General features: G+C 39.3%; 1 protein-coding gene across 1 annotated transcript; it reads left to right on the top strand.

Annotated features, from left to right (window-relative positions):
* The first annotated feature begins 7,471 nt into the window (after window positions 1-7,471).
* LOC140786567 (uncharacterized) lies at window positions 7,472-9,477 on the top strand. Its single transcript, XM_073135075.1, has 2 exons — window positions 7,472-8,838; window positions 8,919-9,477. Exons 1-2 carry the CDS (start codon window positions 7,618-7,620, stop codon window positions 8,991-8,993), a joined length of 1,296 nt encoding a protein of 431 aa, XP_072991176.1. The 5' UTR covers window positions 7,472-7,617; the 3' UTR covers window positions 8,994-9,477.
* Window positions 9,478-24,159: the final 14,682 nt, after the last annotated feature.

Below are 24,159 nucleotides of genomic sequence, written 5' to 3'. Positions count from 1 at the left end.
TACATGTTTGGTTATTACTAGAGGTTATTGAGTGAGCATTTTAGAATGATGAGATTGATCTTAATAATTATAAAGATTTACAGGTAACGAGTTGATCTAAATTAAAATGGAAGATATACTAGTAAGGTTGTAATTTATATTTTTTGGATGTATTCTGATCTATATGAATCAGTTAGTATCAGTTATTTTATTGGCAGATCATAATAGCATTACCAATTCGGGAGATTAATCTTAGTAGCTTTAGTTCATGTACAGTATTTTTGTGGATTTGTCTAAGTTATGTTTATGTATTCCTAAAGATCAAGTATGATGGATTAGTAAATAGTTGTGCGGCAATAGATTAATATTATGAATTGAATATTATATCTGTCAAAATATTAAAGAGATTATTGGACTACTTAGTAGAACTCAGTAGATAATCCGTGGATCTAAATATCATTATCATTAAGTGATATTTTGATGGATATACTAGTAGTGATAGTAATTAAACAGATAATGATCAAACTGAAATTATGTGAATCGAGGAATAAATAGTTTAGATATAAAAAATAATTGATAGAAAGATCATTATAAAGTTTATCATGTATATTTCTTGAGATAGTTTGAATTTAACCTTTCATGTATTGTAGATTAAGAAGGAAGATAATGTGGAGAATCAAAAGAGTGTATAAATTTCGTTTGAGATTGCATTAGGATTAACATTGATAGGTTGGATTTGATGTGCTGTATATTATTTTAAAGAATGTATTATGAATACAAGTGATATTGTAATCTTATATAGATAGGTGTGATCTCTATTGATTTATTTAGTAATGTGCATAATAGTTTAAGTATATGAGCGGAGTATCTTTGGATAAGAGAATTTCTACTAATGTCGAGGAGCAGAATAATTTCTAAGTATTTGATGATAGCAGAGTGGATATGAGTGAAAATTGGGATTAGCGAGAAATGTATTTTGGACAGGTTTAGGTACCTTGGAGTATAACATGATGCAATTAATTGATGTCAACACTTTCCATACTTTAGTATTAGTATATGCGATTAGTTAGCATTAAAAATTCTTTGCTAAGGACGAGTATTATTATAAATATTTTTCTAGAACTGATGTTTGCATACCGATAGTAATATTATCGGATTGGCTTAGATTTAGAAATTGATTCTTATCTTGAGATTATCTTTGATCATGCAAAATTAGGAGTTAGGATTAGATAGCAGTAAACGATGTACGAGTTTTAGATCTAAGGGGGTTACATTAGAATAGTGGATTTGTGGAGGAAGTCGTGAGACCAGTAATGTTGATTTTGTATTTTTAGTATGATCTAAATTTCGGGGTCAAAATTTTTTATAAGGGGGGAAGGAAAATGTAATAACCCAGATAAAAATAAATAAATAAAATAAAATAAAAATAAAATAAAGTAATAATAATAATAATAATAATAATAATATATAAATTAAATAATAAAAAAGAGACAAAAAGAAAGAAATAAAAAAAATTGGTGTTGCATGGCACGAGCTCGTGCCATGCAAATTGTAAACCCACGTTGAGGGCGCCACGCGCGCCCACAACCGCTGGCCCGACTAACCGGGCCGGGCCAGCTAGCTACGACGGGCCCCATCGCTGCCGCAGCTGCCGTCCTTCCCCTTCTTCACTGCCTCTCTCTCTCTCCCTCTAAATCTCTTTCCCTCTCTTTCGGTCTCTCGCTCTCACTTATTCTCTCTCTTGTCAAGGCCAGGCTACGGCCACCATAGCTGCCACCACCGCCGCACCCCCCCCGCCCCCACTGCCTCTCTCGCTCTCCCTCTTTATAGGTCTCTCTCCAACTCTCTCTAACTCTCAATCACTCTCTCTCTTTCCCTCCTCTCTCTCTCAATCACCTCTCTCTCTCAAGCTCTCTCTTTCTCTCCTTCTCTTGCCGATGCCGGCCTACCGCCACCATCACTGCCATCGCCGCTGCAACACCCTCCTCACCGTCTCTCGTTATAGCTCTTTCTCTCTCTCTCTCTAAGACTCGTTCTCTCTCTCTCTCTCTCTCTCTCTCTCTAAGACTCGTTCTCTCTCTCTCTCTCTCTCTAAGACTCGTTCTCTCTCTCTCTCTTTCTCACCCTCCTCTCTCTCCCAATCACCTCTCTCTCTCTCTCGAGCTCTCTTTCTCTTCGTCTCTTATCGACGTCGCCGCTACCGTCGTCGTGAGCCTGCCTCCCTTCTTCTTCTTCTTCTTCTTCTTCTTCTTCTTCTTCTTCTTCTTCTTCTTCTTCTTCTTCTTTTCTTTCTCTTCATTTTACCTTCTCTGGCAATAAAACACATGTGTAAATTACTTATGTTATTTTTAAATTAGATTTTTAGTTTAATGTTTTAAGAATAGATATATTTAGTAACATGGTTGTTAGATAAGTGTATTAGTGTAATTTCAATTAATTATAATTATAAATATTTTTACGTAAATATAATTTTAACTTCATATATTTTTATTAGATTAAGACATGTCTTTATAATTAGGTATATATATATATATGTACAACTTATTATACATTATTTTGCATGTAATATAATAGTCGGCTTACTTAATGTTTATATTACATGATTAAGTAAAGATTATTTTATATGCAACTGTTAATTTGTTTAGTAAGGATAGTAGTGATAAAATAATTAAAATATAATTATATAATATTATATAATATAGGTGCTTGTATTTTAAATTATATTATTGTACATGTAGCTCTTTTATATTTTTTTTATCAAAAGAGATTGACTATTATATACTTAATATATAATTAGCAAACTATGGTTTTATAAATAAATCTACAATTAGAAAAATAACATATTAATATTATTATAATTAAATATATGATATAGATCAAATTATTTAATAAAACTAAATTTTAAACCTAATAAATCATCATATGTTACACAAATGGATCCCAATTTGATAAATAACTAACTTTATATTACTCAAACATTTTCAAATCCCAACCCCCTTATTTAAGACCTCGTGGACCTTGCTAGCGATGAGTTGTCATTCGGTTGATTGGCGGATGTGAGGGATACGTGGTTTGCATCTTCTAATCAAGGGTGAGTAGTCTTATCCCTTAGACGTCTTTCTCAAATTAGGATATATTATATATTATGTACATGCATGTTTTGGCCTCCAGCATAATTATATGACTTTATCTAGTGATGATTTTAGTCAAGCATATTTTATTATGCATTTTATTAGATTGATCTGAGATATGAGTACATTAGTGATATATAGAGATGATTGGAGATGATTATACTATTATGACTTTGTGTCGGGATGATCTCTAGCATTAATTAGACTTATCTAGGATATGAATACATTGGTGATATATAGAGATGATTGGAGATGATTATACTATTATGACTTTGTGTTGGGATGATCTCTAGCATGATAATGCATGTGATAGACTAGTAGAGATATACATGCGTTAGATATATGGTTGAAGAATGTATTGCATTATTTTCCTCTTAACTTCTTTATTATTTAAATTCTTGATATGCATGACTTGTTATAGTACTAGATATATACACGTGATCTATCATATAGAAAGAAATGCATAAATCTCATTGATAGGAAAGTTGATAGAAAAGCATGAGGGTACCTGAGTAGGCGCCAGGGTTAGGGCTACCTAGAGTGATGATTATGGTCGCTGGTATGCGATATCTTATAGCCTATGTCCGAGGTCAGTTGAGTTTGTGCGTACAGATAATCGGACACTTGCCGTTCGCTAGGGCATGCGTGTGGCGAGTTACTCTCATGTGATTTCTATTAACTAGTGTGGGTACCCAATCTAGATGGATTTTGACGTACCCTTAGCGTATGGCGGGGTATGATTATGACTGAGATACCCTTAGTCTATGGCAGGGTATGCTTTGAGTCTACGAGTAGGATGTTGAGATCAGGTTCCGGGTGTTGATTGTGCATAGTAGTCTAGTATGATGATATTATACTGAGATATCGGTGATAATCGTGATGTTGAGAAATGGATATGATTTCATTATCATCTGTTATACTTGATTATCGAATGGTCAAGATGCATCATAGGTGGTTGCATTTGATATCACAGCATGATAATGATTGGCATGCATCATATGTGTTATATTTGAGAGAGAGTTATGATGATGGTATAACATGGAGATTTATTTATACATTGTCGATGATTATATATTTTATCAGTTATGGCATGACATATTATATAATTGTCATTTATGTACTATTGAGGAACATTCATGTAACAACACAACCTTAAAAAAAAAATTTTGCATGCCACGATGTGGCCGGCCTCGTGCCATCCTGCTGGCGCAGGCTGGGGGTGCCACGCACACTTAGCCATTGGCCCGACCAACTAGGTCGGGCAAGCTAGCTTCGGTGGGCCCGCCAGCGCCGCAGCTGTAATGCTGGCGTTCCCACCGCCTCTCTCTCCCCCTTTATATTTCTCTCTCACTCTCTCTCACTCTCTTCTCTTTCTCTCTCACTCTCTTCTCTCTTTCTCTCAAACTCTATTTCCCTTTCTCTCCCACTATTACCGCCACCGCCGTTGTTCTTGGAATCCACTGCCGCCACCTCCGCAAGCATTGATGAGTTCCTTTCTCTCCCTCCCTCTCTTTCTCTCTCTTTCTCCCGCTCACACCCGAGCCACTAGCTGGCCAGCAGCGGCCGGTGCCCTCCCCGCCAGCCCGGGTCCGCACTTCCCTCCCCTCCTCTTTCTCTTCTCTTCTTCTTCTTCCTTCTTTTCTTTCTTTTTTTCTTTTCTTCTTCCTTTCTTCTTTTTCTCCATTCTCGAGGATTATATTTTATATATACATATATAATTATTTTCTAATGTTAGGTAAATTAGTCTATTTAGATAATTGATTAGTTTGATAATTTACACTCACTAATATAATTTTACTAATATTTTTAGTATAATAATTTATTAATTTTAATTATAAACATGGCCTATAAATTTATTTATAGTTTAGTTATTATTTATTAGATTAATATATGTAGACTCATTCATAATAATCTTAGCGTATGGCAGAGTATGGTGATGGTTGATGGTTGTACTCTTAGCATATGACAGCGTACAACTATCATTGATATACCCTTAGCATATGGTAGGGTATTATTACATTCTTCTGAGATACCATTAGCATATAACAGAGTATGATTTATCTATAGAGATACCCTTAGCGTATGGCAGGGTATGATTTATTTATAGAGATACTCTTAGCGTATGACAGGGTATGCTATGAGCTTGTGGCGTAATGAGTATCGAGTTTGGGACCGGGTATCGTAGTCCAGCATGGTGGATGATATTTAAAGTTGAGACAGATGGTTGCGATAGTGAGAGATATGGTGATTATATCTACCTCTAACATATACGATTACCTAGTGGTTGGCATGCATCATGTATCATCATTGATGTGACTAGTATTATTGGATCATGATTGTTATACATGATATGTTGTTATATTCGGTGATGTTATATGGTAATTTCATCATGTGATATATTTTTGGTTGAGGATATAATAGGCTCATTCATTGACATTGATTTCAGTCCTATATATGTCATTGAGGATACATATATACATGCTCATACGTAGAATCATGCTACTTTTTGATTCATATTATCCAGTATATGATTTACTCTCCGTTTAGCATCACTAATTCGTGGGGTAAGGTTTATTCACTGAGCCTTTTGCTTATGACTCTCTTTATTTCTTTTCTAACCCCAATAGATATTATAGTACGTGATACCGACTTGAGATATCCTTATGAGATATTTTAAAGCAAAGATGAGGTGAGCTATAGACGTGATGTGGTATAGAAGCTAGTTTAACCAGATATTGAGTTGTATCGTTGGTTGTTATATTTATACTTTATTATATCAGACGATGATTTGTATAGTAAATGTCAGATTATAGTGTATTCGTGTATCAGTTATTTAGTTGTATCTTGATGGTTTATTGCGGCCTGTGTGAGTCCTACTAGATTAGGTAGTGGTATAGTGTATATTATTGTGGACTTAGATATTCATATGTTAACATATTTATTTGGTTGATAATATAATTCAATTGGTATTACATTATGTGAGTATGAATATGTTAATAGGTATTATATGTGCACAGGAGTGTATCTGTGCGTGACGGGCCTCGCCCGTCCTATCGCATGCGCCGCGCGTGCCGTGTGGGCGCGTGGGCGTGCACGTGCCCATGCCGGGCGAAGGCGTTACAATTCATATACTCATTCATGACATGATGCACTTTCTTATTCATATTATCTAGTACTTGATTAACTCTCTATTTGACTTCACTGATTCGGGGTAAGGTCTATTCACTAAGCTTTTTGCTTATGACTCTTTATTTTATTTTTCAACCCTCTCCGATATGTGGTACGTGATAGCGACTTGAAATATCTCGAGAAAATATTTTAGATTAATGAGGTGAGCTATAGGTGCGAGATGGTGTAGATGATGGTTTGTATAGAAATTGAATTGTATCGTTGTTTGTTATATTTATATTTTATTGTATTAGACGATAATTTGTATAGTACATGCTAGATTGTAGTATATTCGTGTATTAGTTGTTTAGTTGTATCTTGATGGTTTGTCGTGACTTGTGTGGGTTCTGCCAGATTATGTAGTGGTCTATTGTATATTATTATAAAATTAGATGTTCATAAGTTAACATATTTATTTGGTTGATAGTATAATTTATTGGGTATTAAATTATGAGAGAATGGATATGTTAGCATATATTATTTAATGATGTCATGATTATATGTGCACATGAGTGTATCTATGCGTGACGGGCTCTGTCCGATTTGTCGTTTGCGTCGCGCGTACAGTGTGGGCGCGTACCGTGTGGGCGCGTGGGCATGCAGGTGCCCGTGCTGGGCGAGGTCATTATATGAACTGTACGTAGTGACTCTCTAAACTTTTACTTTTAGTACAAAATAACCCCTAATGGAAGAGGTTAAGTTAAGTATTTCTGACAATTGATGAGGTAACGCGGGGGAAATGGCGATAGTTTAAGAGTGAAAATGAGTTTTATTATTATTATTTAAATATTTAATAAAGCGGGGAGTGCGTACTAAAAATAGGGAATGTAAATCATAAATATGTAACGCTAAAAGCAAATTCTGGTATAAATTTACATACCGAGCATCTCTAATATTTGCAACCGTATCGAATTCCTCCATTTTTGGCATCCACCCCGCCAAGTGTGCGCAAACCACTGTCGATGGCTTAAAGTCGCATCGGGCAACCAACCGACGTTGATCTCAACAATTCCAGAAACCGGACGCGTGTCAACATCCATCCACTGCCATTGGATCATCCACTCACCTTCCCATCTTTACCAAAGATTCCCTTCCCGAAACCCTCGTCCAGTACTGGGGTAGGACGGAATACCAATTCTAACCCCAACGCTTTAATGACTCAGCGACGCCCCACCAAAGCCAACCACTGACCACCACCCCCCACGAGGTACCCTCGACTCTTGTCGTCAACCCCGAGCTCTTTCTCGTCATTTCACACTATTCCTTCTCCCTCTTTCTACTGGCCACCCCGCCTCTTTCTTTTCTCTACTCTAATCGTGTCTTCTTGGGTTTCTAAGCCATGGTGTCGCTCCCGGACTCGCAGATGTCGTCTTCCAATCGTATCCAACGGTCACTAGGTCGGTCCATGCGGACCATCCGGTCGAACATCTTCAATAGCGAACCGGACCGGTCTCCGGATCCGCTGCCGGAGGCGATGGATAACATGACGGACTCCTTCGTTGACCTGCGCCTCCGAGAGCTTGCCGAGGATATTGGCTACTCGGCGTCCAAGTCGGCGTCAGCTGCGGCTGCCACGGATCTCCTCGAGGTTTCTCGCGATTTCTCCGATTTCTCGAGCTTCAATTCTGATATTTCCGGCGAGCTCGAGCGGCTCGCAGCTATATCCAGATCCGACGCACCGGTGAACTCCCTGTCAGATTTTGGCGATCCGGAGTCCGAGAATTTGGACTCGGCGCCGCTGGAGGCTGTGGAGCCGGTGGTTAGGGCTTGCGTGGAAAGCCTCACGCCTTCGGCTGCGGCGGAGACGAAGCGGAACGCGGCGGCGCGGCTGAGGCTTCTGGCGAAGCACCGATCCGATTTCCGCGAGCTAATCGGCGAATCAGGGGCGATTCCCGAGCTGGTGGCGCTGCTGAAGAGCACAGATCCGGCGGCGCAGGAGAGCGCGGTGACGGCGCTGCTGAATATATCATTGGAAGAAGGAAACAAGGCGGCAATAACGGCGGCGGGGGCAATAAAACCGCTGGTCTACGCGCTCCGGACGGGGACGGCGGCGACGAAGCAGAACGCGGCGTGCGCGCTGCTGAGCCTCTCGATGATCGAAGAGAACCGACCCAAGATCGGCGCTAGCGGCGCGATCCCTCCGCTGGTGTCGCTGCTCGTGAACGGCTCGAACCGGGGGAAGAAGGACGCGCTCACCACACTGTACAAGCTGTGCTCGGCGAGGCGGAACAAGGAGCGGGCGGTGAACGCTGGGGCGGTGGCGCCGCTTGTGGAATTGGTGGGGGAGAGAGGGGGAGGGACGGCCGAGAAGGCGATGGTGGTGCTTGGGATCTTGGCGGGTATCGCGGAGGGGAGGGCGGCGATCGTCGAGGCCGGAGGGATTCCATCGCTGGTAGAGGCCATCGAAGATGGCCCGGCGAAGGGGAAGGAGTTCGCCGTGCTCGTGCTGCTGCAGCTCTGCGCCGATAGCGCAGTGAACAGGGCGCTGCTCGTCCGCGAGGGCGCGATTCCGCCGCTCGTCGCTCTTTCGCAGTCCGGCTCAGCCCGTGCCAAGCACAAGGTACACCGCAGCCGTCTTTCCCTCTTCAAAATTATGCTTAGATAGTTGGGATTAATGAAATGAATTTGGTGTTATTTTAGGCCGAGACGCTTCTCGGTTACTTGCGCGAGCAGCGGCAAGAGGGAGGTGCAGCGCCGTTGAGCTTGGCCAGGTAAAATTGACATGTTTACTCATCCGGTTTAAGCTCTTTTACCTTTCTTTCTTTGGTTACCCCGTCTGTTTTAGAGAGGTGTGAATTGTAAATAACAGGGCATGGAATTATGGTAACTTTGTTAGGGGTTTTGTGTGAATATTATGGTTTGTGTGCTTCGGATGATGCTTCTAGTTTCTAACTATGGGAGGATGTGGGATTAGAAGATATGTAATTACAGCAGCATTTGGTTAGTTGGTAACGTGGCTGGATTTGGATAGGTTTTGTGAGAGACATCTCGTTTGGTTGGTTTGGTTGGTAAGGGATTTGGGGTACTATACAGCCTGTGTTTTTGTAATTGGGTTGGGTTTCTTTATCCTACTTCTCTGGTTAATTAGCTGTCACGGTTGGTGTTCTTTGTCACCGTTGGTGTTCATCTCCTCAACTACTTCTCCTGGTGATGTGTGTTTATATTATTTATATATAGCTCACTTAATTTTATTAGTAAATGCTGATTTGGTTGTTGCTCCACTTAAGCTACCGCTTAGCAACTTTGCGAGATTACTTCTTGCTAAAAGCGAAGTGCACGCATGGACTGCGGATTGCAATCTTCTATCTATCAAAGGAAGAATAATGAGTGCGTGGATTAATTATTCGCGTTTGTTATTATTATTTCGTACGCAACTCTAATCATTATCTGTTGTTGGTCGTTCCAGTGGAAAACACTGGTGATTGCTTAAATGTCTTAATCTAATTGTCTGGTATTTTTATAAATAATTTCGTACATCACTGTCTATAAGAATAATCATGATATGGTGTTGTCGCGTTAGAGTAGAGCATAGAGCATCAGTTGCGACGTGATTCATATATTTCTTTGTGTGTGTGCCAACAAACCTTAATCGCTTTGGCTTCACGTTGTTTAAGAAGCAACGTCTATAGTATTAAATAAAAATTTAATATAAGATAAAGTCTCCTATTTTTCTTCTTTTATTTTATGAAAAATGGGCCATTTGTATCATAATCTGATATAATTTACCTTTTTCAATCTTACCGATTCTTTTTTATTTATTTTACCGTTTTACCCAATTTTTTTTCCAAATTACTAAAATTATCATTCACCAAATTTGAGAATTATCCTTTTCATGCATTAAATGCATAGAGATCTCATAACACTTATAAAATATAAAAAAATGTTTCTTTTTCCTACTTCTATCACTTCCCTCGCATTAAATATAACACTTTTTCTTCCAATTCATCTCCTCCATCAAAATTTCTAATTTGGCAACAAGAAATTGAAATCTCCCATCTTTTTAGAACCCCTCATTTCTTTATAATTTTAATATTTTTCTTTATAATGACAAGAAGAAAGGCAAGAAGCTCAAGTGCATCCCTCCGGGCCTTCTTAAGGCTTGATATCCTTCATTTCAGCCAATCCCTCCTCCTCAAGAAATTAGGTTTTGCTAAAAAAATTCTTTTTTTTTCTCATTGTATTGAAGCATCGTCTAAATAAAATATTAGAATAAAGATATCACAATTCTCAGATTTAGCACTTATTGTTATTCAAACATGTTGGTTTATATTTTATTATCACTATGTAGGTTGAGGAAAAAATTAAAACTAGCTCTTTCTTAGATTTTGAGGTATAAAATATGTGAATGACCAAATCAGGTCTAGACCTATCTGTTTGGAGAAAAATTTTGAAATTTTTTTGGGTCGTAGCCTCGTAAGTCTTAAATTTAATAGCTTTGAAATAAAGTGATTTCAATATTAGGGTAAAAATAATATGATTAAAATAGTGGAGGAAGGTCGAAATTGGACGATATAGAAAACACTGACGTTGTGGCGGTCATCGACTGGTGGTGGACAGCTATGAGATGGTGAAGGTTAATGTATTATCACGTGACTCGTGGAGGAAGAAAGTGGCTAGAGTTGAAGGTAGAGTTGGGAATTCTAGGTTAGTCTCCTCTTGTGAAAATAAACAACTATGGTTAAACGGTAAATGCACGATAATAAAATTGCTAAACTAATATTTGTTCCATCATCTCATGATGATCCAAAATAAACAATAATAATTTCTATTTATAGGAGTAGAGAAATAACGAATTGGATCTAACACGATCTATTGGGCATACATACGCGGATTATCCGCTTTAATTCAAATTTAAAAGCAATAAGTGATATCAAATAACTAAAGCAATAAGTGATCGGATCGTATCACTTGCCTTTGTTAAGATATTAATTATTTGAAAATAGTTTGTCATAATCTACAATAACAGTGGTTAGAACATATTACAATCTAACTACATGAGTTAAGTCGAGTCGAGTCAAGTTAGTTACTTAGCTTTATCTAATTGTTTTGAATTTCAAATAAATTGGATAATTCGCATGTAGATCTGATCTGCTAGGGATTTTACTCCTATAAATAAAGGTAGACATGCATTGATAAGAATCATTGAAGAAAGGTTAGCCAAATTATTATTTTCGTTTGTATTTTTTATCATAGTCGTTAGATCGTTTTATCTTTCTAGGAGTAGATCATAGCCGTAGAAATATTCTGATCTTCAAAACCCTAGCCACCTCCTACCACCAACAGTCACCCTACAATACGGCCATCCATCACCACCCTTGGCCATCCGCCACCCTCCGACGATCGCCACAACATAAATTATTCACCATTTTGTCCTATCTGACCTTGCTCCACTCTTTTATTTTTAAATTTTCATCCTGACCTCCGATTTAGGTGAATCTAAAGGCATTAGAATCCTAACTCATGAGGCTACTACCACCTTTTTATAATTTTTTTTACGTCTAGATCAGTCCAGATTTGGTTCGTAACATTGGAATCAGAGCCGACGTTCCTCTAAAGATGGTTAACACGCGATGCAAGACTAACGAGGAGGAATTGACCATGGAGGACTAGGATCTCATCTCCATTCCTATGGGAGTTGATCTGGTGTCCCTGCCGCCACCGCCAATAGTAGATGATGAGCAATTGGAATAGGTGAAAGCAATTTTTAAAGATTTTTCTAACGAGGTCATTAGATCCATCACGGAGGCTATTCAAGCCTTGGCGACAGCCCTCTGGACTCAGCACGACCACCTTGCCACCAATACCAAATCGTGAGGGAAGGGATGAGCCGGCACAAACCGCAGCCTCAACCCCTCCTCCGGTAGCGATGGAGACTCCTTCAGATGTATAGACCCTCCCAAACACTGCTGCCACACTAGAACTATCTACAGTAGCTTCTGTAGGTTTCCCCGTAATAGGTTTTGAGCCGTGAAAAAGCCCCCGAGCCAGGTTCCCTGGATCCATTCTGACCTAAATGAGATCTGAATTTGGATTGAAATCGAAGAAAAAATGAAGGAGGAGCAAGAGACTTGGTGGCAACAACTAGAATGATATAGTATTTGATCGTGCAACCGCTTCCATCCCTATCTCATTCCGAGGGGGTCCATGAAAGGTGGATGAAGGTGAGTTTGACATGAATTATCCTTCAGAAAGAATGTCTACATGTTCAAACGAAAGTTTACCGTGTTGGCAAGGATGAGTTCTTCCTTGAGTTGTCTTTGACCGACTGACTGGGAAGCTCCCAGGCTTGCGCTAGCCTTGACTGTCGAAATTACCATGGTTGTGCCTTGACTGAAACCTATCTATCGATCATCAGTACCAAAGTTGGAGTTGGAAACGGCTCGCTTTCTCCCAGACAATCAGGCGGCCCCAGACCCTAATCTGGATGGCGGCTTTGGGTGGAAAAGAGAGTGTTTCAGTTACGGTTTAGCGATGGCTTTTGGACCTCTCCTTATCCGACACAAAGAAAAAGGGATTTTTGTGATCAATTATCTCCTCTAATCCAGAAGATCCAAGTTTCATCCTTTTCGCGAAGCTAGAGTACATGAGTAGACTGCTTTCTTAGTTATCAAATTGAATTATCTATCATTCAGGTTGTTGCCACCAAGTCTCTTGCTCTTATTAAGCCCAGCCTTAGTAGAACAACATGATCTTGACCTATCATTTGTTCAATTTGGTCGATCTGATACATAGGGGACAGGAGGCGGCCATCTCGAGGCACATCACGACCTACAAGCAACACCGGCGAGACCTGGGAAGGCAACCCGATTGGGAGTCAGAGGATCCATAGTACCTGCAGCCTCCCAGACTTCATATTCATCATTTTAGAAAGCGAGGGTAAGGGATATTTCTGATGCAAAGAAGATGACATGACTGAACCGGGGTGCCTTCCCGCGCGCGAAGCGAACCTATAGTTGAACGTGGGAAAACAGACTACTTTCTGGTTCGCTCTTCGCAGCTAGTGCTAGCGCGGCAACAAGCGCCTTAAAGATAGCTTGAGCTGCGCGAAACTTCCCCACCCGTGGTGGAAGCTATGATCGAAAACCCTAGCTTCCCACGAGTAGTGATCTAGCCTCCACCGGCACCAACCGCCATATCCATTCACTTCCTCAGACCAACAACAGCCGAGACATGATAGCCAATTGCGTCAATATCGGGCCAGTAGACCGCTAGTGCTGGTGGTTTATGCTGTAGCAAACCCATGGGTTCAACGCTTCCATGACCATTGGCGACCGCAACTAGCTTCCTCGGGCCTACCAGCCAAAGGTGGCCGTCGCAGTCGTTGATAATCACCGAGTGGCCGAATTCGACAATCACCACTATAGGAAGCTACCCCTATGATGGGGTGGCTCCGTCGTGGCTTTTTGCTGCCATCGCTCCCCTGCAATGGGGCCATAGGCTCCTTCCACAGTCATCAAGGGCCGGTGGACCTGCAGGAGATGCACCATGGCTGCTGCTGCACCAGCGCGAGCCCGAGGTCGAGTTTGGCCTTCCTCTGCCGCTCGCCGCCATTTCACTACCGCGTGGACTAGCTAGGGGTCAACTGTCGGCGATCCACGATCGAACCCAACCGCCGTCGGCCCCCATGCACCCTGTGGCAGCACCTCTAGGCTGAATTCCAAATTCAGCCCTAGGGTTAGGGTTAGGTTAGAGCGTGATCACCTTTAAGACCCTCTTCCAATATTAGAGGAGGCATAATACCTGTCTTTCAAACTATCACACCAGCAAAGGTGGAAGAGCAGAGAGCGAAGGGCCTTTGTTTTTGATGCGTTGAACGTTTCACCCCCGGTCATCGATGTACCAAACCAATCGGGAGTGTGATGCTCATCGACGGTCTCGAGGAGGATGATAAGGTTGTTGGTGATGGCGAGTGTTCAAAGGAGGTTCATGAGGAGACCGTAGAGGAGGGTGCGGAGGAAAATATCCAAGCTGAAATATCGATGTATGCATATTCGGGTACTTTTGTGCCGAGGACATTGCTGGTGGATAGATTCATTAAAAAATATTGTGTGCACATCCTCATCGATTCTGGGAGTACACATAACTTTCTAGATGAGAGGTTAGTGAGGAAGTTGGACTTGGATGTTGAACCAACTGCGGGGTTTGACGTTGCTATTAGAGATGGTATGAAACTTCGGACGGATAGCTTGTGTCGCTAGGTCGGTATATGGGTGCAAAGACATGACATCATTATGAACTTTTATCTATTGACACTACGAGAAGCGGACATTGTCCTTAGCACTCAGCAATTGCAGAGCTTGGGATCCGTCACTTTTGATTTTCGGAGCATGTAGATGAAATTTAAGCAAGGAAACAAAGATGTGCAACTTAATGGCGTTCGGTCTCCGCTGATTCTAGCGATGCAGCCGATAGTGAGGCTGCCTTGTGCGAGTGATTTGGCCTATATTTTTCAGTTAGGACCAACAGGAGATGAGCCTCTAATGAGTCCAAGTACCACAATTGATTTGTCTAATTTATTAGATAAATTTGCTTGACAATTTGAGAAACCAAAAGAGTTGCCACCAAGGAGAACGGTGGACTATCGCATACAAATTATGCCTAGGGCTCCACCGGCGAACATGAGGCCGTATCAGTATTCACATGTGCAAAAAGAAGTTATCTCTAAGATGGTAGCCAAGATGTTGGAGCAAGGCCTCATCCAACCAAATCATAGCTCTTACTCATCGCCCGTGCTATTGGTGTGAAAGAAGAACGGGATATGACATTTTTGTGTCGACTACCAGGCACTAAATGCTATCACCGTTAAGGACCAGTATCCCATTCCACTCATGGAGGAGCTGCTGGACGAGCTTGTACGGGCGACCATTTTCAGGAAGTTTGACTTGAGGGCCAGGTGTCATCAAATTAGAGTTTATTCGACGGATGTGCACAAAACTGCATTTTGGACTCCAGACGGGCACTACGAGTTTCAAGTGATGCCCTTTGGTTTCACTAATGCTCCAGCTATTTTTCAAGACCTCATGAATGATATTTTTTTGGCCTCTACTACAAAGATATGTCTTGGTATTCTTTGACGATATTTTGGTATACAATTGGACTGAAATGGAGCATTTGCGGCATTTGGAGGATGTGCTGAATTTGTTGAAGCAAAACCAGCTGAAGATTAATAAGTCTAAGTGCCTATGGAGAGTACTACAAGTGGAGTATTTAAGCCACATCATCACAGCGGAAGGAGTGGTGGCGGATCCTCAAAAGGTGGCGTGTATGACCGCTTGGCCGACCCCTACTTTCACCATAGGATTGTGAGGATTCTTGGGGGTGGCCAAATATTATCGCCGCTTCATCGCTGGGTATGGCAAGATCGCAACTCCTCTCACTTTTTTGCTGAGGAAGGACTCTTTTAGATGGACAGGCGAATCCACTATAGGCTTTGAAAAAACTAAAAATAGCAATAACAATGGCGCCCGTTCTAGCTCTACTGGACTTCACCAAAGAATTCATTGTGGAATGTGATGCATTGGGAGTTGGCATAGGAGTTGTACTAATGCAAAGAGGACATCCCATAGCCTTTCTCAGCAAGGCTTTATCACAAAAAACCCAACAATTATCGACGTACGAGAGAGAGAGAGAGATGTTGGCAATTCTGCATGCGGTGACAAAGTGGAGGTCTTATTTGATCGGTAGGCAATTCATTATCCGAACCGATCAAAGGAGCCTTCCATAGTTTATGGGACAATGTATTCACACTCCGGTATAGTAGAGATGGGTTACAAAATTGCTAGCGTATAATTATAAAATTTAATACAAGAAATGAACAGAATATAGAACGACGGATGCACTATCGCACCAACCTATTATCGCCAAGCTCATAGCCTATTCTTCTCCAACATTTTCTTTTCTTGACGAGCTGAGGTATGCATATAAATCTGACCCAGATGTTTTGAGATTGTTATAGGAGGTGTTGGATGATCCGAAGCGTCATCCAGAGTTGGAGAATTGAGGCAGTTTGTTGCTGGACCATAGGTGCATTCGGGGGCTCGCAAATGATAGATTATGGTAGAAATTATTGGAGCACTTCCACCAAACTCTAGAAGCTGGTCATGAGGGTGTCTTGAAGATTTATAGGAGGATATCACAAAGTATGTGAGGAGTTATGTCCGTGATTGCGAAGTATGTCAAAGGGCTAAGGTAACTACATTAAAACTGGTTAGATTACTTTAGCCTCTATCGATATCGGACCGTGCTTGGGAAGACATTTCTATGGATTTCATAGAAAGTCTTCCACTGGCACGTGGTTATTCCGTTATTTTTGTGGTGGCTGACAGGTTGAGCAAGTATGCATAGTTTTTTGCATTATCACATCTATTTTCAGCTAAGGCAGTCGCCATAAACGGGAGTACCGACGTTGCGGCAGTTGTCGAAGGGTGGTAGACAGTCGCGAGATGGTGGAGGTCTGCTGTATGAGTGAGTGGCTTATGGATGAAGAGGATGGTTAGGATTTAGAGGTGGAGTTAGGGCTTCTAGGCTAGATCTACTCTTAGGAAAATAAATAACTACGACTAACAGGTAAAGACCAGATAACAAAATTAACTTAACTCGATATTCATTTGACGTTGATGAATAACTCATGACTACCTTTATTTATAGGAGTAGAGTCATAGCGGGTCGGATCTAGTTTGCCCTATTGGGCATATGCAAATTACCCACTTTAATTCAACTATACCCTTAGTCGTTTGTATTACTTGACCATGTTTCTGGCACTTTATCCTCAAGGTGACTAGTACGTGATCTCAACCTTCTAGCTCACGTCATTCTTGTAGGCCCACGTGTTTGGCACACATCTTACCCTCGGGCTTGTACACAGGTCACAAGTTACACTCATGGATTCCCAACTAGTTCACGCGAGGTGGTTGAGTTGATTCACAAAAATTTGGCTTGCCTCATGATGTGTGCGCTTTATCTCCTCCACCGTTTTGCCCTAACCCTAACCCTAGGCCTGAATTTTGATTTAGGCCTAGGCCCGAATTTTGCGTGTGTGATAGTGGTGGCTATGTTAGATCATAGACTATCGCAACCTACTTTCAAGTCGTTTAGTTGTTAGCTTGCTTTCGAAAATGCTATAATGCAATGATGAGATAAAATTATTTTCCTTGGGCTAAGTTTGTTGTACGGGCCACCAAGACGTGCCTCTAGCATTCTCCGTAACCCCTAGTGGCATTGGCTAGTACATGGGCCCTACTACAATGGAGCTCCCATTGTGAGACAACCGATGGGCAGCTCTCCCTGAGTGGAGGCTATAGGGAAGAAGGGCATTATGCTCGATCATTTGCTGCTTGTTGGCAACTACGAAGCCCACCACAGGCTTGTAGCCAACCATTATCGTCGGTGGTCATTGGAACGCAGGTCTCAAGGTTGCACCCATGGATTTGCTTTAGGGAGAGAACTATCGTAGACAATCTGTCGGGTGTCTCATGACCTAGCTAAATCAGCCTTCCTTTTTATTCTCGAAATGCTTCTTTATTATAACATATATGGAGTCTTAATATAGAGAAATCTTGAATATGAAAGTTGTAGATCAGGACATCCTCGATCTTCTCCAAGTGGTCTCATAATATTTAGTGAACTAATAAATATCTACATAATATTTTCCTAAAACTGCATAGAAGTTAACGAACTTAGCTAATTAAATAAACTCTAACCTACTTAGATTCTAACTAAACTACATAAGCAGAATAAATTAGATAACTAGACTTGATCCGTCGAATCCAATCTGACCCAGTTTGCATCAATTTTTTACGTGAAAAATCTCAAAGGTAAAAAAATATAGATCCAAACTAGAATCAAGACTAATAACTAAAACTTGTTGTAGTTGACAAGAAATTTATAGATCACCTACCGATTCCCATGACTCAATCTGTACTAGCCTTACTTGATATACCTCATGACACATTAATTTCTGTGATCTCGAGGTTGATCTTCCTGTGTCAGTGACCCTCGAGACGTAGTTCTTCCAGACTGATGTAGATGCGTTGAGGTGAGAACGATTTAGCACATTTTGTCTAAAGTATAGAAGTGATCTTTAATGGCCTCTAAAAGATAAGATAAAGTAAATATCTTTTAAATATAAGAGAAGTATCTTTATGAACCAGATTTGGTCCGATCTAGACGTAAGAAAATTATGAAATACATAATGGTAGCCTTAATAGTCGGGATGAAAAGATATAAATAAAATAGTGAAGGAAGGTCAAAATTGGATAAATTAGTAATTTTTCAATGTTGTGGTAGTTATTAGAAGGTGGCGGATGGCCAAGGGTGGTGGTGAACGATCATATGGTTAGGTGGCTCATGGAGGTGATGGTGGCTAGGGCTTGGAGATAGAATTAGGGTTCTAGGTTAGATCTAAAATAAATGGTTATGATTAACTTACTTCTACTCTTATATTATTTTACTTTTACTTTTAAGATAAACTCAAAACTAAAATAATTTCTCAATGCTTGGATGCTTGGACGATTAAATGATTAACTTACTTCTACTCGAACTAGTATTAAAAATTTATACGACTCGAACTAGAACTTACCTTAGTGGCTTGCATGACTTAATTAGACTTGCCTTGGGCTTACATGACATAGCTAAACTTGCCTTACGAGCTTATAGAAGAGATAACTATGAATATATTAAAAGATAAATAGATTCGATCCATTAAGCCCAATGTCCTTGAAATTTAATCCGATCAAACCTAGATCATATCAAGTATCTCTTAGAGATAAGATAAATATCTCTTCAAAATTCTCGATAGATTCTCCTAGAGATAAGATAAACAAAGATAAACTCAAATCTAAGTCAATTTAGTCAAGGCCATTCGAATACCTATAACGTGTTTCTATTCCCGGCGAAATGCATTTGAATGCTCATAGAAGTCCACTACTCGTAGACTTTTGCGTTTGAGTGCTTCCAAAGGTTGTTCGAACACCAGAGCATCGAAACTCTAGTACAACAGACTTTAAACCTTCATTACACTATGTGAGTGCTAAAAATCAATTTTCCACTTTAATATTATTTGCCAAATATTTCATATCTTGTGCATATACTCATACATAAAATCTAAACACATTATAAAAATATATACATTATGTTTTGAAATATAATTTGTCAATTACATAAGTGCAAATAAAACCTAACACATAGTATTTATTTCGCGATTATTTCATTTACAGTATAGTACTACCATATTCTGCTCATACAATTCATGCATATATATATATATATATATATATATACACACACATAAATTGAGACATAATATATGGATATCTGACAATTATAACTTTGGTTATTTCTTTTATTTAGCATCTTTACATATTGTTATATTTATATAAGTAGAGATTTAATCTTGTTATGTTTACATTATCTTTAGACTATTGTGCATTTCACTTGCTGGGCAATTATACTCACCACCTTAGGTGGAATATATATCATAAACTTAGAGGAGAATTATGAGTTCACCATGGAGTAGCTACTGCATAGACTTAGACATTTTTCATTTATGTAGAGTATATTATAGCTTCTACGAGAGTTGGATAGCATGAATTTATATCAACATATGGTTCTTGCTTGGCTAGTGACTTGTTTAGTTTGTCTTGTTGAATTTATGTTTCTTTTTAGTAAACTAGTTTTATTATTTATAAGTTGTTGAAATATTAATTATTAAATCACGTGAGCCTCACGTGAGTATATGGCACGTGATATGCACGTGTTATATGGTGGTGGTGATATCCACTTAATTGAAATTGATCTCAAATATATGAGAGCTCTAATTTTTTTATAAGCATTTGGCCAATAAACCTGAAATACGTTTGATATAGTAGTTTTCTCCATTTCATATTTCTATTAAAAAAACTACCCAATTTCACTATTTTTTTGCTAAATCATCCTTTCTTTATTTTTGAGTGTAGGAGAGAAAGTTATGCTTTTCATTTAATAACAGTTTGGTTTGTTCGTTTTCAAAAGGAAATAATATTTTTTCAAAAATACTAGTACATTTTTAAACCCAAGAAATTATTATTATTATTATTATTATTATTATTATTATTATTATTATTATTATTATTATATATGTTGAAGCTTAATGCAGCCACTATAACTTCATCTTCTATGAATATCTTCACAACTTACAAAAATAATACCATAGGTTGAAAAACAACATAATCCATTACTAAAATTTGAATCAATATTTATTCACTATTTTCCTTATATATTTTTTAATATAAATTCTAATCGGCATTATTTTATATGTACTAGAAAACTTATTCAGTTGCAAATAAATTAAATGAAGTGAAAGGGAGAGCGATTATGTGTACTCAAAACTATAAATAATTTATCTTATTATGTGTATTTCTAATAAAATAAAAATAAAATAATTGGAATTTAGAAAGATTTGAAAATCCAGTTATATCAAAAGTATGTGGATTGTAAGAGAGCAAGTTTGGGGGCGTATGAAACATACTTATACATTTATTTGTAGATTTTATGATTGAATAGAAATTTGAATTGTGGATAAACAAATATTTGCATCTAAATCGAAATCCAAATCCACATCCAAAATTTCAAAAATTCATATATCATAAATAGTTTTGTATAAGATGACAGGTGAATAATTCCAGCACATTAATAAATGAATCCCATCCAAGATGTTATAAGTCCTCACGTCGATCTTTGTCCACAATTAATTGCTACTTTAGAGTGGGCTTTTCGGATGAGCTGAATGGAATCCAGCTAAAGCAAATCACAGGCTGTAGCATATTTGAAGCTCGACTGTCGGTTGGATGTGAACCACATTCATCAAGTACTACCTTTTCTGCGTTCAAACTGGAAACTGAAACCGTGGTCTACCTTCTTTCCTTTATCTATGAGTCGGGCTAAAGCAACACCATTGGTCAAAGTACACAAAGCCCCGAAATTCTATCTATATCACTATATTTGTTGTATTCTAGCATTCACAGTACTACTAAAGTAAAGGTGGTAAATATAGATCCGACCTAATAATTTGACACAATAATTCACTTCTTAATTAGATTTGAGTTTAGTCTACTCCGACTTGGGTCATAAACACGTCAATCTACCAAACTCGATAATAATTAGATTTTGTTCAAATTTATATAGCTGACTCATTGATCCGTTTAATTTGTTTAAGTATACGGGTTGGCTTGGGTCACGGTCAACCCATCAACCTGTAGTATATAAACTAAACTCTAAACCTAATCCTATCTCTCACGTAAACTCTCACTACCACATCCTCACACTGATTCAACCAACCACCTCCAATATTTTCCCATCTCCACTAGCCACTATCACTTACCTCTTGCCCATCTCCACAGGCTACTGCATCTATCACAGGTTCTCAGTTCTCGTCAAAAGCCCTCAATTCTCCATTATCTCCCAGGCCACCTTTGATATTCGCCCATCTACATAGGCCACCGCCTCTCGCCGATCTCCACAGGAACCAATTGCATCTTTGTACACCTTTCCCATGCGAGACGGCATGTGTCAGCAAGCAGAAGCATGAGTTTGCAGCTAGCCTATAAGTGGAGTTATTAAATTTATAGGTCGAATTTGTTGATACACATGTGATGCAAGACGTCTTGATTGTAAAGTTGAGAAGAAAAAGTAGGGAGAAATAATCAAACCTGTGGAATCCACCAATCGGGGTGTCGAAATCCACCAATGTTGGAATCCACCAACAAACACTCAGTAGGAAAAAACTCTCAAAATATTTATTAACGCATAAAAGATGATTACAAGCCTTTATATATGCAAAATAAAATAAAAGATAAAAGACGAAAATAGCCCTAGAAGGTGACTAGTCACAACCTTCGTTAAGCCAAAGGGCCACGGGTGTAGAAAAGTGGTGTCCTCACCAACTCTCCTAGGGTGGAAGAAATTTGACCTAGTCGAATGGCTCTGATAGTACTCCAAAATGTCATGGTCAAGCTGCTGTAACTCCTCACGAGTAATCCACGTACAATCAGACTCTGGTCGCCCGTGCCATCGAACGAGAAAATGGTGAACCCCTCCTTCTGTAGTAGATGTTATTTGATCATCTAAAATAGCGTCTATCTTTTTTTGTGACGTGGATGGGAAAGGAAAAGTGGTAGGTAGCACAGCAGGGATGTTTGGAAGGGTAGTAGATGTAGCATATGGTTTGGTAAGGATATGCATAGATGGATGGTAGGCTGCTAGATCCTCAATATTAAAAGTACAACTAATGCCATAATCAGGAGGAATATCAATGACATAAGCGTTAGCACCAACACGTTTTAGAACTTGGAAAGGTCCTGCACTACGGGCATGCAACTTCTGAACAGCTCCCGAAGGGAATCGTTCAGGTCTGAGATGAATCATAACATCATCTCTAACATCGAACTCCTTGGCATGTTGGTGCAAGTCGGCATGTATTTTATACTAGTGATTACTTGCCTCAATTCACTTAGTAATCTCTTGATGCAAAGAATGAACATGATGTGCAAATGCTTCAGCAGACTCAGAGACTCTAAAATGAGATGACATAGGCAACAGATCTAGAGGTTTGCGTGCTTTAAAACTATGAACAACTTCAAATGGGCTCATGCCAATAGACCTATTAATGGAGTTATTATATACAAATTGGGCTATAGGAAGAATGGCATCCCAGTTTTTATAATGATTACCCATGAGATAGTGCAAAAGATTTCCAAGACTACGATTAACGATCTCAGTTTGACCATCAGTTTGAGGATGATAGGTAGTAGAAAATTTTAATTTTGTGCCAACCATGTGCCATAAGGTTTTCCAAAAATAGCTCATAAAGTGAACATCCCGGTCGGAAATAATAGTTTTTGGAAGACCATATAACTTGACGATATGGGCAAAGTACAATTTGGCCACTTGTGACACATCAGAGGTCTTAGCACAAGGAATAAAATGGGCCATCTTAGAGAAGCGATCCACAACCACGAGGATTGAATCATGTTTTCTAAATGTGCGAAGCAATCCCAAGACAAAATCCATACTAACGTCCTGCCACGGGTGATCAAGCACAGGTAACGGAGTGTAAAGTCCAGTGTTTTATTTTTTGTGCTCTGCTAATTGACAAGTCCTACATTGACCAACTAATTTTGCGACATCACGTTTGAGACTTGGCCAGTAGAATTGGCGCTCCACTTCCTCAATGGTTTTATCACGTCCAAAATGATCCGATAGGCCATTGGCATAGATCTCCCAAACAAGAAAGTCACGCATGGACGTACGGGGAACACAAAGATTGTTAGCCTTAAACAAGTAACCGTGTTAGAGAGAATAACTGTCCAAAACTAAATTCGGATCAGTCAGCAAAGTGAGAACGATTTCGCCAAAGTCCGGACAAGTTGTATAATCTTCGTTTATTTTGTCAAACCCAGTGACTTTAATGCTAATGGCATATAGAAGGTTAACCCTTCGGCTAAGCGCATTAGCCACCTTATAATGATTTTATGACTTTAATGCTAATGGCAGATATTATAGTCTTATATGGATAGGTGTGATCCCTTATATTGATTTATCTAGTAATTTATATAATGATTTAAGCATATGAGCAGTGCACTTTAAATAACAGAGTTTGTGCTATCGCCTAAATTTTATGAGGATATCGGATGATGCTGAGTATGTTTAGATTAGTGAGATTATTTGTCTAGAAAGAGAAGCATGAGTTAAGTATTTCGGATGTCCTTGAAATAACTGGTATTTGTTAGGTTTTTATTTGTTGGCAATTATGTACAAAATATTCTAAGTGTATTTTTTCATATATATGAGCTTTACACAAGTCTAGAATATCTTTGGTTTGAAGAATTGCAAGATTATTGGAGAAAAG

Source organism: Typha latifolia, chromosome 4 (genome assembly GCF_019914945.1).
Source record: "Typha latifolia isolate L0001 chromosome 4, TyphaL0001v2, whole genome shotgun sequence".
Taxonomy (NCBI): Eukaryota; Viridiplantae; Streptophyta; class Magnoliopsida; order Poales; family Typhaceae; genus Typha; species Typha latifolia.
This window is presented reverse-complemented; position numbering and strand designations above follow the sequence as displayed.